At 39.8% G+C, this 17,713-nt stretch overlaps 1 protein-coding gene across 1 annotated transcript; it reads right to left on the reverse strand.

The window, feature by feature from the left end:
• Positions 1–3,722: 3,722 nt before the first annotated feature.
• Positions 3,723–4,673, reverse strand: LOC145814958 (uncharacterized). Its single transcript, XM_082911916.1, has 2 exons — positions 4,424–4,673; positions 3,723–4,279 (listed from the first exon to the last, which is right to left on the reverse strand). Exons 1-2 carry the CDS (start codon positions 4,671–4,673, stop codon positions 3,723–3,725), a joined length of 807 nt encoding a protein of 268 aa, XP_082768042.1.
• Between the last annotated feature and the right edge of the window lie 13,040 nt (positions 4,674–17,713).

Genomic DNA, 17,713 nt, shown 5'->3' on the forward strand with positions numbered 1-17,713 from the left:
GCTCACTCATGTTGGTATAAGCCCATATCACATTTCCATGTCATTTGCATTGCATTTGCCATCGCCTCGGTTTGCGTGCCCGTGTGCACGCATTTCGAGGCACCTCATTTTTTATCCGCCGGCATCCTACGTGAGTGTGGCTGAGGCTCACTCATGTTAGTATAAGCCCATATCACATTTCCATGTCATTTGCATTGCATTTTCCATCGCCTCGGTTTGCGTGCCCGTGTGCACGCATTTCGAGGCACCTCATTTTTTATCCGCCAGCATCTTATGTGAGTGTGGCTGAGGCTCACTCATGTTGGTATAAGCCCATATCACATTTCCATGTCATTTGCATTACATTTGCCATCGCCTCGGTTTGCGTGCCCGTGTGCACGCATTTCGAGGCACCTCATTTTTTATCCGCCGGCATCTTATGTGAGTGTGGCTGAGGCTCACTCATGTTGGTATAAGCCCATATCATGTTTTCATGTCATTTGCATCGCATTTTGTCATCGCCTCGGTTTGCGTGCCCGTGTGCACGCATTTCGAGGTACTTCATTTTTATCTGACGGCATTCTACGTGAGTGTGGCTGAGGCTCACTCATGTTGGTATAAGCCCATATCACATTTCCATGTCATTTGCATTGCATTTGCCATCGCCTCGGTTTGCGTGCCCGTGTGCACGCATTTCGAGGCACCTCATTTTTTATCCGCCAGCATCTTATGTGAGTGTGGCTGAGGCTCACTCATGTTGGTATAAGCCCATATCACATTTCCATGTCATTTGCATTACATTTGCCATCGCCTCGGTTTGCGTGCCCGTGTGCACGCATTTCGAGGCACCTCATTTTTTATCCGCCGGCATCTTATGTGAGTGTGGCTGAGGCTCACTCATGTTGGTATAAGCCCATATCATGTTTTCATGTCATTTGCATCGCATTTTGTCATCGCCTCGGTTTGCGTGCCCGTGTGCACGCATTTCGAGGCACTTCATTTTTATCTGACGGCATCCTACGTGAGTGTGGCTGAGGCTCACTCATGTTGGTATAAGCCCATATCACATTTCCATGTCATTTGCATTGCATTTGCCATCGCCTCGGTTTGCGTGCCCGTGTGCACGCATTTCGAGGCACCTCATTTTTTATCCGCCGGCATCTTATGTGAGTGTGGCTGAGGCTCACTCATGTTGGTATAAGCCCATATCACATTTCCATGTCATTTGCATTGCATTTGCCATCGCCTCGGTTTGCGTGCCCATGTGCACGCATTTCGAGGCACTTCATTTTTATCCGACGGCATCTTATGTGAGTGTGGCTGAGGCGCACTCATGTTGGTATAAGCCCATATCACATTTCCATGTCATTTGCATTGCATTTGCCATCGCCTCGGTTTGCGTGCCCGTGTGCACGCATTTCGAGGCACTTCATTTTTATCCGACGGCATCTTATGTGAGTGTGGCTGAGGCTCACTCATGTTAGTATAAGTCCATATCATGTTTTCATGTCATTTGCATTGCGTATGTCATCGCCTCGGTTTGCGTGCCCGTGTGCACGTATTTCGAGGCACCTCATTTTCATCAACCGGCTTCTTATGTGAGTGTGGCTGAGGCTCTCTCATGTTAGTGTAAGTCCATGTTCCCTTTTCCATGCCATTTTAGTCATTTAGATTGCATTCATGCATTTTCTCGGTTTGCGTGCCCGTGTGCATGCATTTCGAGGCATCTCGTTTTCACAGCATTGTGCATACTAGGTTGTATCTTAGATTGCATTCATGCATTTTCTCGGTTTGCGTGCCCGTGTGCACGCATTTCGAGGCATCTCATTTTCACAGCATAGTGCATACTAGGTTGTATCTTAGATCATATTCTGCTATTTTCTCGGTTTGCGTACCCGTGTACACGCATTTCGAGGCATGTCATTCCATAGCATTATGTATGTTAGGATTGTATCTTAGTTGCATTTCATGCATATCATGCATATTGCATCGTGTCCGGAATAGGAGTTAGCCCGGGCACGGGAAACGAGGTACATTTCGTACTCCGAGTGACGGAATGTGTCTCAATTCCCCAGTCGCCGACACTCCGGATTATCCATGATGGAGCTAGGTTTTAGCTGTAGTTTCATGTGCATTCATCCTATATTGAGTTGTGCATTTCGACTCCTCGGCCATCATGCCTCGGTATGCGTGATTGGTGGCACGAGGATCGAGACATGCATATATCTGTGCAAATACATTGCTATGCCCCTTTCCTGCTCTCTGTTGCAGCAAAACGAAGAATCAGCAACTTTTTGGGGCTTGGCACGCATTTCAAGAACAGGTGTAAACAGAGGCTAATTGGGGCATTCCGGTGGATTTCCGCGCAAGACAATCCGGACATGCATCATCCATCAGAAGCAAGGCAGTCCCTGGCTTGCACGCCAGTTTTACAGCTTTCTTAGTTAATTCGTTAATTAATTAGGATTTTGTATATTATTCGAACTGTAATATTCTTTTATTCGGGACTGTAATATTTGGACTGTATATTTATTCGGACCCTCTGCGCGAGGGCACAACTGTAATAAGTGTGGGTGAGTGTGATGTATGTCTTCCAACCCCACGTCTTTCTCCCTTTTATTTACCTGCTTATGATGGTTAGATTAGGGCATATTTAAATTAGCATACAGTATGACAGCATATTTGCATCATTCATCTGTATTGCATGCACCGGGCTCGGCGCATCATACTAACTGCATAGTACTTTCAATTTCAAAGTTGAATACATGATAGTTGTAACATTTCATATGCCATCTTAGAATAGCCGAGCCTACTATAATTGCATTTTGCATGTGTTGCATTAGGCATTTCTGTATACTTAGGATTCATGCATGATTTCTAATAAGTGTCTATTTTGGCTTGGAGTACTCGGTGAGTTTTTATGCTTTAGCATCCCTGCATGCGTGTGAGTGAATGCCATGAATAGCATGCTTACCATGAGGCTAAATGCTTATGTGATATAACTGCCTGAATGCCTGTGGGTGAAGGTTGGGTTATTTGGATTGGGACAAATCATTGACTGTTTGTTTTAAGCCCACTAGATAGTGGCAAAACCATCCTTTCTTAAGCCCACCCGAGGGTGGCAAAATCTACATTTTAAGCCTACTTGCGAGTAGCAAACCATCTTTCAAATAAACAAGCATGAAATGTTTTGTTCCAATTCGGGCGATCCAGTCTATACTTGTATGCTGTGTGCATCACATAGTAACCTAGGCTAATAAACCGGAATAAGAACTCACAATGTTTTCAAAAATTGATATCATGGTTAGTAGAGGCCGGTCTATGACCGGGCGAGCGGGGGTGCTCACGAAGTGACATTCCCCAATCGTACCCAAGTTCCCGAGCCGAGGCAACTTTGGTGATGACGGACACGTGGCCTTTTGGCACCGAGTCAGGGTTTCCTAAATTTCCCAAAATAAAATATTTAGGTGGCGACTCTGTATCTGGCAAAGCAGTCCATGTTTGGCACTACTTTTTCCAAAAAAAATCAGTTTCTCAAAACGATTTGCCGGATTTGGACTCTTTGGTTCAGATTAGGAACCGTGATATTTTTTTAAGAGTCCGAGCTGTAGTGACCCCAAATGAACAGAACGGGACTAACCCTCCCGGGGCGTTCGGGGGACGTCTACACCTTGATTATGATTGAATCCATCAGATTTCTACTCAACCTCTTTGTGGCCATAATGTGGAAATACCTAGTATTTCTATCTCCTTTTAAAGCCCAATTTACTCTGGATTTCTGCATCCAAATCCATTCCTTCATTATTCTCGGTTTCTAAATCTCTCCCTTTGAACTCTCTTCTTCTGGATATTTCAATATCATTCAAAGGCCTTTCCTCAGCAGCCAAGTCTAGAATATGCATCGCATCCTCTGCCTCTTTGAGCTTATAATCAACATTCTCAAACACTTTAATATTCCATACTTTCAGGGTTTCTTTCAAAGCTTTCAGTTTAACCTTTAATCTGAACCCAGCCCATCCATGCACCTGAGTATTTTCCCAAACTGATTTTACCTTATCCAGAAATGTAGGGTGAAGAACCCAAGCATTTAAGAACCTAAATGGTTTAGATCCCCAATCCCTCTTATCCTCCATTAATAATATTGGACAGTGGTCAAATAATGACCTAGAAAGCCCCCACAATTTGAATCTAAACCATTCTAACCATTCTGGGCTAACTAAAAATCTATCCAATCTACTCCATCTCTCCCCTTTTTGAGAGTTGCAACACGTATACTTCCTCCCAATCATTGGGACATCCACTAATTCCAATGTATTTTTAAAATCATTGAACTCATTCATCCCACCATCCCTCATAATACAGCCTTTTCTTTCAGTCACTGCTTGAACTTCATTAAAATCTCCCTCAATGCACCATGGTTTGGGAAACTTAGGCTAAAGATTACCCAAAATTTCCCATAAATTCCTCTTCATACCCCTGTCAGTGGGTGCATAAACATTTGCAACCACACATTGAATTACATTATACATTTTACCTAAGAGGATAATACAATTTCTGTTACTGCAACAGTCAATCAAGGCAAACACCTCAGGCCTCCAAACACAAAGCAACCCTCCAGCACTTCCTTCAGCATCCACTGCCATGAAACCAACCAAATCTTCTGGCCATAGTGATTTGACAAATAACTCTGTCATTTCTGATCTTTTTGTTTCTTGAAATAGGACCATGTCAACCTTTCTCTACCTTATGAACTCTTTTATTCTCCTTCTCTTCTCAATCCTACCTAACCCTTTGATGTTCCATGATACTAGCTTCATTACAAAAAATTTTGTTACTCCTACTTCTCCGAGAAATGCTCCTTCAAGTACACACCCCGACAGTCTTCTTTGGAGCCTGGGACCTATCATGTCTTTCCATTGTAATAATTTTCTCTGTCACATCTCTTTCCTTACCTTCAAAATCCACTCCCAGAGCTTTACCAATATAGATTGTAGCTTGAGCTTCATTTAGCAAATACTGATGATCACTTTTCTTCCTTCTTTTGTTATGATTGATGGTTTGTGATACTGAAGATGAGAGAGCCACTGCTGCTGCCTTAAAAATTGCCTTTCTTCGAAAACCATACCTGGACCATGCCTTGTTTTTCCTCGGTCTTCTTTTCCTTTGCAACTCACAACTCATTTGATCTTTACCATTGTAACTACTTAGTAGTTCTTGGTTTTTATTGAGCACTCTTCTTTGCTATATTTCTATCTCATCTTAATTTAGATGCCCCTTTGATCCCATTGACCTACAATCTCCTCAATAGATAGTTGGGCTAGTGATTGATATCTTCTGATTTGGGCTTCATCTTGTTTCCCTTCACCTCTTCTATGATTCAGACCACCAATTAGTCCCTTGAACTGGGCCTGGTCCAACACCACATTTAAATTAATATTGGGCCTGGGTGGATCAGAGGTGCTTATACTCTTCATAAAACCCACTGAAGGCCCACACTCTGAAACTCTTCTACTTCCCTTGTTATTGTTCTTAATCAATACCTTATGCATGCTTAGCTTTTTTTCCAGACTTGTCCCATCTACTCTTGGGTCTCCCACATCATAGCTTGACTCATTTACTACTGACAAAGCAAATAAGCTACCACTGCTGCCCTCTTTTGACATATCATGTCCTTCCCTATGATCATGTTCCATATCATCATTGCCATCCACTTCATCCTCTGATTCATCCACGTCATCTTCATTTTCCTTATTCCCATCTTCCATGTCTGCACCTTGAGCTTCACTGAATTGAAATTTGATGAGTTATCTTATCTCTGATGTTCTTGATAGAAACATAACTCTTCACACACCCTAATGTTGCTTACGAAGCCTTTACCGATCAACTTAACACACTTGTTAATGATCTCCATAGACTTTGTCAAGATTCTCAACTTACCATATGCTAAGGATGACATGGACATAGTAACATCTTCAACGTCTAGTACCTCTCCCCATAATTCTCCAATTTTTCTAAAATTTGTAGTATTCCATAAATTCAATGGTGCACCATAGCAGCGTAACCACACCTCCCTTTCTTGTTCAAACACATGACCTTCCCTCCATTCTACTACATTTTCACACTAGTCATTAATCCATTCTCCCAACACCTCTCTCCTGTTCCGTAATGCCTCTACTGAATCAAAAGATAGTATTGCTAACCTTCCACCACCTTCTCGAATTCGTACATTCTTCAGACCTTGTTTGAGAAATTCTTTCCTGAAGTCTGAAAACTGACAATTATTCCTAAGTCTAGCTACAGCACTCTCATATAACCACCCAATTCCATATTCCTCTGCAATAACCACAGCTTCCAATTCTTTTGGTTTTTCCCCTCTTTTTACTACCTCTACAAACGATGGTCTTCTATTCACCCACCCCGAATCGATCCTTTTACCTTGCATGTCTTGCTTACTTAGATTTTGTAGCTCACCTTTCTGATCTCTTCTAAATGTAGCACTCTTTACTACCAAAGCTTTGTTATCACACCAAACTCCATTTGCCTTCTGTATAGCCACCTTTGCTACAATATGACAAACATAGCGAACAAAACCAAATTGTGATCTTGTGGTTTTTCTTCTCTTAATTAGGATAAATACATCTTTGACCACATCAAACTTTGTGAACATGTTGTAAAGGCCTTTAGGATCCATGGAGCCTGGCAGATTGTCCACAAATAATGTGTGAATGCTTGTATTTCCCATATTCCTCCTTGGCTTCTGCCGAAAAACAGGTATACATCCTCAATTTTCCCTGTTCGTTGTTCCGCGACTCTTTGTTGCTCCTTGCTTCTTTGCTCTTCTTTGCTCCATCGTTGTGCATGAAAATTTGATTCACAACGTTGGTTCGTAACTTACCAATACTAGTTTGTAAATAAAAAAAATTCTATGTTGCGCTCATTTCTAAAATATCATTGTTAATTTAGATCAATCCTTAATATTATATTTTTATTTTAATTAACATCGTCATCTAATTTTGAGTTTGGAGAAGATGGAGGTAAAATTGTCTTTTTCTTGTGCTAATTTCACTTTATTTTTTTAGAAAATCAAATGCACTTTAAAAAAATGGGGTGTGACACACTGTGGAAGCTAAAATATTAGTCCAAGGAAAGTGTAGGCCCAAAATAGGCCTAATCAGCCCAACCAATAACAGCCTAAAAACTAAGGTCGACTTGCCTAATCGGGCGTGTCAGATGCAATCGGGCTCGAATCATAGACTAACTCCTGACAACGAGTTGGTCATGCAATCAAAGGAGATTTAAGGCCAACAACGATTACAAGTTGACCACCACCAAACTGATCCCTGACAACGGGTTGATCGTCTGATCAAAGGAGATCTAACTGCCAACAATACGACTACAAATTGGCCACTACAAAAATGACCTCTGACAAAAGGATGGTCACCCGATCTAAAGGGATCCGGCGATCGATACTAATATATTGATTGACTATAAAAGGAAATCAAGCAAACAGGTAAGGGAACACAACAATATATATATACACAATAACCATCACATAAACACATTTATTTCTATAATTTATCCATGTTTGATCAAGATGCTAACTTGATTGTCTGACGGTCTTCTCGACCTATTTAGGTTGTGGGTAATCTTTGACTTTGGATTTCTCTAGCAGGTGCATGATAAAGGCACATCGTCTCGCTAATTCCCCGTAGAGACACACCTTCCATTAATTTGGATGGAAAAACTAATAGTGACACTTTAGTCCAAAATATTATAAGAATTTTCTAACTATATTTGAATCAGAGGGTAAAGTACTTCGACTTTAAACCACAAGGAGATAAAATAAAATTTTGCTCTTTTTTTATTCTTTTCAGTAAAATCCCAACAATTTGCCACTTGAAATTTTACTTTACATATTCTATCTCCATTTTATTTCTCTCGTGGGATATCAGCAAGCTAGAGTAAGGGGTCTAGGAATGTTCACCGTTTTTGTGGATAGTTTACCCGAATTGATGGAACCAAGAGATTTGTTCAATCTATTTACCAACTATGGAGTGGTGAATGATGTTTTTGTTTCGAAGAAGAGAAGGAAAGTTTTGGGAACAAGATTTGGGTTTGTGAGGTATGATAGTCAGGTTGCAGCAAGTATGGCAGTTCAAAAAGCTAAAGGGTTGTGGTGTGATGATAAGGCAATGAAGGTACGGCTAGCGGTGTACGGAAGTCAAGATCATAATTCGAAGATGCAAGAGCCAAGAAAGGTGAATACCAGTCTTATAAAACAGAGGTTGCATTGGCAACCAATAGAGAGAGAAAATGGCAGAGATCTTATGCGGATACAGTACGAGGGTTAAATAGAGATGTCAACAGGCTTTCTGTTCAAGCTAAAGAGGTTGGTAATGGTTGGCTTTACGAGAGTTTAGTAGTACAGTTAAAAGCATTCTTTACTTTTGTTAATGTTAAAAAGGAATGTCACGAAAGAGGGTTAAAGGATGCGAATGTCAGAGATAGGGGGTAGAATTGCACTGATAACATTCAAGTCTATGGAACAGATGAAGGAATGAAAAGTAAGATTAGAGAAATGGGTATATGAGTGGTGCACATCAATGGAGGAACGGGAAAATGAGAGAATGGTTGAAAGTGAAAGGTGTGTTTGGTTATTTTGTTTTGGCATACCTTTTAATCTGTGGAACAGAAGAACTTTTAGTGACATTGGGAGAGTTTGGGGCGACGTAGTTCAGCTGGATGAGGATACAAGCAACCCAGTTTCTTTTCAATGGGGTAGAGTAAGGATAATCACAAAAAGCAGAGAGTTTATTAACAAAGTGGTAACACTCGAATGCAAAGGGAATTACTATCCAGTTCAAGTGTGTGAAGAGATAAGTTTCCCATTAGGGATAAACACAGGGCTGGACAATACTCAGCTTAATGAGGTTATGAATTCACATTTCGACAATAGGCAAGATATGGTATCCGGCACCATTATAGGGCAGAAGGAATCGGTCAAAGAAGGTGAAGGTAGTAATGATATGTCACTTAGTGCTGAAGTGGCAAGCAGGGTTAAGGGCACATTGGAGAGGGGAACATCAATGCTGGAAAGAAGGGGCAGCATGGGGGCAGCAGCATCATTGGGGCATTTAGACGAAGGCTTGGGAAACTCAACAGGTAGGGGCTATGGCAGTGATCGAATAATGAAGATTATGGAAAATTCAAGAGAGAAGGTGGTTGGGAGCATTCAAAATGTTGATGCCAATATATTCACATCAGGGTCTATGAAAAGCTTGAGTGGGCCTGACATGGGTAGGCCTAATATTAATTTAAAAGTAGTACTACAGGGAGCCTAGAGTGAAGCTAATCAAAGTAGGCCCAATGGACATTCATGGTCAAATTTGAGTGATTGTATAGCCCAGACACAGTTCAATCAAGTAGGCTCATAAGCAGCCCAAAAGGATAGAGAGAGCAGTTGTGCACTAGTTCAAAGAAGGGTTCTTAGTAGAGTAAAGGGAAATAAGGAGAGTGATATAGGAGTTAGGTTTAAAGGTAAGACATTGCCCTTACATAGGGGAAGAGTGCTTCCACAAAGCTTTAATAAGGGTGCTATTTTCAGAGCCACTGCAGCAGTTTTGTCGAATTCCCTATCAATGAATACTGAGTCCAATAGAAAAAGCAGAAGGTTGATTATGGAAACTAAGGAAACAGTCCAAATGGGGCTGTTACTTGGCATAAATTTTGAAAGAAAAGAAGAAGAAGCTATAGACAAAATTATTCAGATGGAAAGACAAGATTTGGAAAGGATTGAAGGTAGGGGAATGGCTGTTGAAGCCTAATGGCTAATGCAGGGGGACAGGTGTAATATTTGGTTCCTTATGAAGATAATGACATGGAATGCTAGAGGTCTAACAAGACCAAGAAAAAGGAGGAAAATAAAGGTAATGATAAAAGATGAAGGAATTGATGTAGTGCTATTACAAGAAACAAAAAAGAGTAACATGGAGGAAGAGTTCATTAAGCAGATATGGTCATTTGAAAAGATGGAGTTCATGGGAGCGGATACAGAAGGTACTACAGGAGGTTTGTCATGCATTTGGAATCCAAATAGATTCAGACTTAAGGAGTGTTGCAGTTCAAGACAGTTCGTTATGCTTTCAAGAATTGTTGGAGTGGCTTTTGAATGCACTATAGTCAATATTTATGCCCCAAATGATGTAGTTAAGAGGAGGCAATTATGGGATGCTCTGGGTAGATAAAACTCATTACACTAATCCTTGGTGTATAGGTGGAGATTTTAATGAGATTAGGTATATTAGTGAAAGAAATGGATGCTCAAGAATGGAGAGAGGCATGACTGATTTTAATGGGTTAATTGATCAGTTAAGTCTAGTGGACTTGCCTATGTTGGGAAGAAGTTTCACATGGTGTAATGATCAAGATGGGGAGAGATGGAACAGGATAGATAGGTTTCTCTTGGATAGTAGGTGGTTTGAGGAATACTTATTTAAGCAATGGGGACTGCCCAAAAGTATATCTGATCATTGCCCAGTATTGTTAAAGGAATGTGTAAGAAATTGGGGTTCAAAACCTTTTAGATTTATTAATGCTTGGTTACTCCATCCTAAGTTCAAAGTTGAAGTGAAGAAGTCCTGAGAGGAAGTTGTTGATCCAGGATGGGCTGGATTTAGACTAAAGAAGAAGTTAGCTAATCTGAGGGTCCATCTCAAAAGATGGAATTCTGAGGTTTTTGGAAATATGGATGTCCAATTAAAGAGGGCAGAGGAGGAGTATCATGAACTTGATTTGGTAGCTAAATCAAGGACTTTATCTAAATCTGAAATGATCAGAAGGAGGGTAGTAAGAAGTCTAGTGTGAATTTGAGTAGGAGAAAAGGGAGCTTATGGCATCAAAAATCTAGAATGGTGTGGGCTAAATGTGGTGATAAGAATACAAGGTTTTTCCATATGATGGCAAGTTCTAGGCAAAGAAAAAATATGTTGGATTCGGTTGTAGAGGGGGGGAGTGAGGTTAGTGGAACCAGGAGTTAAACAGGCAGTGGTTAATTACTTTGTAAGAAGATTTACTGAGGAGTTGTGTTCAAGGCCTAACTCTCTGGCATATTTTCATCTATTGACTCTATGCATAATGATAATCTGGTAGTAGCATTCACAGAGTAAGAGATTTGGGAAGCTATACATGATTATGATGGGAATAAAGCTCCTAGGTCAGATGGGTTTAACATGGCTTGTATTCAAAAGTGCTGGAAGATAATGAAGAGTGAGATTCTGCAGTTCATGACTAAATTTCATAAGAATGGGAAGCTGGTCTTATGTTTGAATAATTCTTTTATCACTTTGATACCAAAGAAAGAGAACCCAAGTGATTTAGGTGATTACAGACCAATCAACCTTGTTAATTCAGTCTATAAAATTTTAGCTAAAGTCTTGTCTAAAAGGTTAAAGAAAGTAATGCCATCAATGATTAGTGATGTCCAGTTAGTATTTTTTTGGGGGGAATGTTTATTCTAGATGGTGTATTAATTGCTAATAAAGTGGTGGATTGGTGGAAATCATCTAGAAGGAAAGGAATTATTCTAAAATTAGACTTTGAAAAGCTTATGATTCAGTAAATTGGGAATTTCTTTTTTCAATGATGATGAATTTTGGTTTTGGGGAAAAATGGTGAAGTGGATCAAAACATTCATATCATCAGCTAAAATTTATGTATTGGTAAATGGTTCTCCATCCGCTAAATTTGTACCTCAAAAAGGGCTTAGGCAGGGTGATCCATTATCACCATTCTTGTTCCACATTGCTGCTGAAGGTTTGAATTTGCTGATTAAAAGGGCAAAGAAGTTGGGTTATTTAAGAGGGGCAACTATAGAGCCTACTAAGTTGAAGCTTTCTCATTTGCAATTTGCAAATAATATTGTTATTTTTTGTGCGGCGGATAAGGTAGAATTGGTCAATATAAAAAGAATCTTAAGGTGTTTTGAGTTAATGTCTGGGTTAAAAATTAACTTCCACAAGAGTGTGTTGAGTGGGGTTGGTGTTAATGAGGAGGATATCAAAGATTTTGTCTCAGTCCTGCACTGTCATAGCCAAAAGCTTCCTATTACTTATTTTGGGGCAAATCCAAGAAGAAAGAGTACTTGGAAACCAGTGATTGAGAAGGTCAAGAAGAAATTGGCTTCATGGAAAGGAAAAATGCTCTCTTTTGCTGGTATAATCACACTGATTAAGGCAATTCTATTCAGTTTACCATCATATTTCCTATCAATTTTTAAACTACTTGCAGGTGTGGCTAAGTAGTTAGAGAGGATTCAGGCAGCATTTTTGTAGGGAGATTCTGATACAAAGAAGAAACTTCACATGGTTAACTGGAGGGAGATATCAGTAAGCATTGAGCAAGGGGGTTTGGGGGTAAGAAATCTTGGAGAGGTTAATGATTATCTTTTGCTTAAATGGTGGTGGCGACGGTTTGGGTTAGAGGACAGAGCTCTGTGGAAACAGATTTGTGGGTGTGGTGGGGGGCACGTGGGTCCTATTTAGTGCTACTACTGTTTCAGTGTCTATTGTTTGGAGTGATATCCTCAAACTTGTTAATAGAAGACCTACTATGGTTGAGTTTTATTTACTAAACCTTAAAATATCAGTAAGGAATGGGGGTAGAATTCAGTTTTGGAATGATAAGTGGATGAACAATTTATGCCTAAATGAGGAGTTTCCTAGATTGTATAGCTTGTCAAAGGAGAAAGGTAGCACTGTTCAGCAGATTTACCAGAGGAGGGGTCATTCAAATGAGCGGAACTTAATGTTCAGAAGATCACTGTTAGCATGGGAAGAAGAGGAGGAACAAAGATTGTATGAGTTGCTTAGGGTAGCACTTACTCTATTTTTGGAGTTTGAGGACTATTGTCAGTGGGGGCCAATCCAAAAGGGTCATTTATAGTAGCAGCAGCATAGGAGTGGTGGATGTCTTCAAAACGTTCAACTCTCAGTGTTACTAAGGTGTTATGGAAAAATCTTGCTCCTCCCAAGGTAAAATTTTGTGGCTAGTTAGCTTGGAGAGGTAAACTTAAAACTACAGTTGTGCTAAAAAATTTAGGAGTGTTAAATGAGAAATCAGATTCATTGTGCATGTTCTGTAAATCAGAGGAGGAGATAGTTCATCATCTGATGTTGTTTTGCCCATTTGCATAGAAGGTGTGGACTGATATGATGAAATGGTGGGGTGTGGTGTGAGTATTACCTGGTTCAATTGAGGATCTACTGCTCTAGTGGACAGGAGTCAAATTCAGTAAAGTGATTCTTAGAATGTGGAAAGTGGTACCTTTAGCTGTGTTGTGGTCATTATGTAAAGCAAGGAATGATGGTCTTTTTAGTGGCAAACCAATAGATTGGATTGAATTAGCAGAGTTAGTGAAGGTAAGGGTAGCACTTTGAAGTAAATTGAATATTGTGGAGATGCAGTATTCAGTGCAAGAGATAGTCACTAATCTTCATCAGATTGTGACTTATGCTGGGAGTAGTAGGTTGCCCCTTGGTTGATGTCTTGTGTTGAGCTAGAGAATAGTTGGTAGCCTTGTTGCCACTACTGTTCTGGGAATGTCTGTGGTGTTAGTGTTTCTTGTGGTCTACGAAGAAAGGTGTATTACAGGGGAGCTTCTGTGGTATTGCTACTGCTACTCTGCTGGTTGGGAGCATTATGTCACTGCCCCTGCTATTTTGGGAGTGTTTGTGGTGATTGTGCCTTCCTTTTGTCTATGAAGAAAGGAGTTTTACAAAGGAGTTTTTGTTGTATTGCTGATGCTACTCTAGTGCTTTGCTGTTGTTTTGTTTTGTTTTTCTTTTTCTTTTTGGGCTGTTTCAATTGGTTCCTCACCAATCTTGGGTTTTGTCCCAGCTTTGTTGTTGTAAGGTGGCATGTTTTTTGCTTTCTTCATTAATAAAGTTTTTTGCTAATCAAAAAGAAAAGGAAGAAATTGGGAAATTATTTACCAGTCAGACCATTAAACGAATTTTTTTTTATTTCAAAGTTTATGTATATAAATTTATTTTGTGATGATTCAAAAACATAGGCAAATAGTCATTTTTTCCCATGTCACTCTCTTTTCTCTATTTGTTGTCACTCCCTTCATGTTATTGTTATTGCCTCATTTTCATCCCTACCAATCATCGCAACCCCTCTTCTTCCCATTCTCAAGCCCAGTTTGCATTGGCTACCCAATGTCTATGGTTTGCCATTTTCTTAGACTTCCCCGGTTCAATTTCTCTTTGCTTTGTCGTACTCTTTTGCCATGGATTGTTGCGAAGTGTTTATTGTATTATGCAACGTTTGTGTCATCTTTCACCCCGAACATGTTTCTCACTCTACGAAAAATAGATGCCTCTTTATAAAAACGTGATCAGACTTGGCTAATATATGTATTTAACAAATAATCAAAAATCTATTTTACTTCCTTATAGTGTAACCCTAGAGAGTTTCACCCCTCATTTTAAAAAATAACCAAAGAACTCTCACATGATTTTGAATTAAAGACCTTTACATTCTCCATTGTTACATTGTTCTCCTCCCTTCGCTTTGTGTCAACATCATTGCCACATTCAACCTACCATCATCATTGATTGGCTAAACAACTTCAATATAAATATTGTAAGGTTAGATCTTTATTGAAGTTTATGGTTTAACTTTTCTTCTTTCTTTCTTTTTTTCTTCTTGGTTAGGATTGAGATGAGAAATGAATAGAATAGGTATACACCTGGGTCATAACTTCACCTGCCTATCTCTTTCGATATATGTATGTATATGTTGTATTTCATTTTCAGTTTAAAAAAAAAAGGGTAAATTATACAAATAGTCCTTATAGTTTACATGATGTGTCAATTTGGCTCCTATTGTTTCAATTTGCTTGATTTTTCCCTTAATTTAACGGATTGTGTCATTTTAGTCCAATAAATAACGGTTGTTATGTTCGAGGGACGAAAAGTCAAACTATGTGTCAATTTGGTCACTGTAGTTTACACAATGTGTCAATTTGGTCCCAGTCAAAATCGAGCAAATTAAAACAACAGGGATCAAATTGACACATTGTATAAACTACAGGGACCAAATTGACACATTGTATAAACTACAGGGAGCAAATACCGTTATTTATTGGACTAAGATAACACTATTTGTTAAATTAAAGGACAAAATCGAACAAATTGAAACAAATGGACCAAATTGACATATCGTGTAAACTATAGGGACCATTTGCATAATTTATCCTAAAAAAAATTAATAACTAATGTTGTTGGTTATGATCTTTGTTTTATTTTAGAGTAATGCTATATGCACCAATTAGTGCACTGACCAATGTACCAATTGATGATGTGACATAATTTAAGATATTTTTAGTATTTGTAATTTGTATAATGAGTGGGGTCAATAATAAAATCGTAACTAGTGTTGGTACACTAGTTAATACACTAATTGGTGCATGTGCCACCACTCTTTATTTTAAACTGTGGTTTTAAATAACATATGGTCATTTAAAAGGGGGTGGCGCAAAAGGAGGAAGCAGTAAGGAGGTGGTTAGGAGTGTTGATGGAAGTGGAAGGGGATGACAGAGGGAATGGGAGGGGATGACAGAAGGTGGTTATGGCGGTGATGAGGTACCTGGTGGAGGAAGGGTTAATGTTAGGATTTTCATATTTGTTTAGGAAAGAAAATGAAATTAAGAATACATTATTTATCATTTTTTATTGTATTTTGACTTTTTTTGTTCTTTTCTTTCCATTTTATCTCTCAAATTAGGCGTGTGTGGTACAATTTTTATCAATTGGAGTAGTATTACCAACGGTGAGGAGATAGTGCAAAAATGACCATAATCACATGAATATTCTTGGCTATTTTTGAATGTGGGGAGTGAAGGGCTCTGTAGACATCCCCGAACGTCCCGGGAGGGAGATCCCGTTTTGTTCATTTGGGTCTCACTACAGTTCAGGACTCAAAGTCACGGTCCTATATCTAATCTCACAGAGTGCAATGCAAGACCGATGAATCATCAAAGAGTCCAAATCCGGCAAATCGTTTTTTAAAATAGAGTTTTTGAAAGAAGTGTCAAACATGGACTGCTTTGCCAGATACAGAGTCGCCACCTAAATGTTTTATTTTAGGAAATTTAGGAAACCCTGACTCGTTGCCTAAGGCCATGTGTCCGTCATCACCAAAGTTGCCTCGGCTCAGGAACCTGGGTACGATTGGGGAAGGTCACTTCGTGAGCACCCCCGCTTGCCCGATCAAAAATCGGCCTCTACTAACCATGATATCAAGCTTTGAAAACATTATGTGCTCTTATTCCGGTTATTAGCCTAGATTTACTACGTGATACGCACAGCAAACAAATATAGACCGGTTCACTTGAATTGGAACAAAACATCTCATGTTTGTTTTTCAAAACGGTTTGCTACTCGTAAGTAGGCTAAAATGTGGATTTGCCACCCTCAGGTGGGCTTAGAAAACATGATTTTGCCACTCTCAAGTGGGCTTAAAACTTGCAGTCGATGAGTTGTTCCAATCCAAATAACCCAACCTTCACCCACAGGCATTCAGGCAGTTATATCAAATAAGCACATAGCCTCATGTGAAGCATGTTATCATGGCAATCACTCACACGCATGCAAGGATGCTAAAACATGAACACTTACCGAGTACTCCGAGCCAAAGAAACAAACTAATTAGAAATCATGCATGAATCCTAACTATGCTGAGATGCCTAATGCAACACATACAAGAATGCAACAAAGATAGGCTCGGCTATTCTAAGATGGCATATGATGATACTACAGCTAACACGTATTCAACTTGAAATTGAAATACAATGCAGTTAGTATGATACGCCGAGCCCGGTGCACGCAAGACAGATGAATGGATGCAAACATGCGAACATAAGTATGCTAATTGAAACATGCCCTAAACTAACCATCATAAGCTGGTAAATAAAAGAGAGAAAGGCGTGGGGTTGGAAGACATACATTACACACACGGACACTTATTACACAATTGCCCTGGCTCGGAGGGTCCGAATAAATAGTATAGTCCGAATAAATAATTAACTACTCTAACTAATTAAATATTACAAAATTCAAATTAATTAACAAATTAACTAGGAAAGCAAATGAATTAGCATGCAAGCTAAATGGACCGCCCCAGCTCTGCTCCGAATGATGAAAGGTACATGCATGTTCGAGTCGCCTCGTCGGAAAATTCCTCGCGATGCCCCGATTTGCCTCTGTTTGCGATTAATCCCAGAATGTTGTGCAAAGCTCTAGAAGGCTGCTGATTTCTGGTTTGCTGCAACAGAGAGCAAGAAAGGAGCATGGCAAAGTATTTTCACATATGTATGCACACCTCGATCCTCGTGCCACCAATCATGCATCTCGATGTATGATGGCCGAGGGGTCAAATTGCACGACTCGATGTGAAATGAATGCACATGACAACACAACAAGGCCTAGACTCCATCATGGGTAATTCGGAGTGTCGGCGACCGGGAATTGAGGCATGTTCCGTCACTTCGGGTACGAAACGTCCCTCGTTTCTTGTGTTTGGGCTAACTCTTATCCCAAACACAACGCAATGAGATGGCATACACAATACGACTAACATGCAACCTAGCATACGCAATGCTATGAACTAAAATGGCATACACAATGCAGGGTGGACTTACACCAATATGAGTGGACCTCAGCCACACTCACAT

Source organism: Camellia sinensis, chromosome 2 (genome assembly GCF_055761805.1).
Source record: "Camellia sinensis isolate YWXY chromosome 2, ASM5576180v1, whole genome shotgun sequence".
Classification (NCBI taxonomy): Eukaryota; Viridiplantae; Streptophyta; class Magnoliopsida; order Ericales; family Theaceae; genus Camellia; species Camellia sinensis.

Excerpts from the sequence above, each read along its gene's own strand:
- LOC145814958 (XM_082911916.1), bottom strand. The coding sequence starts at position 4,673 with ATGACAGAGTTATTTGTCAAATCACTATGGCCAGAAGATTTGGTTGGT. Across the intron at positions 4,280-4,423 it reads GAATTTATGGGAAATTTTGG|TGGATGTCCCAATGATTGGG; the intron begins GTAATCTTTAGC and ends CATTGGAATTAG.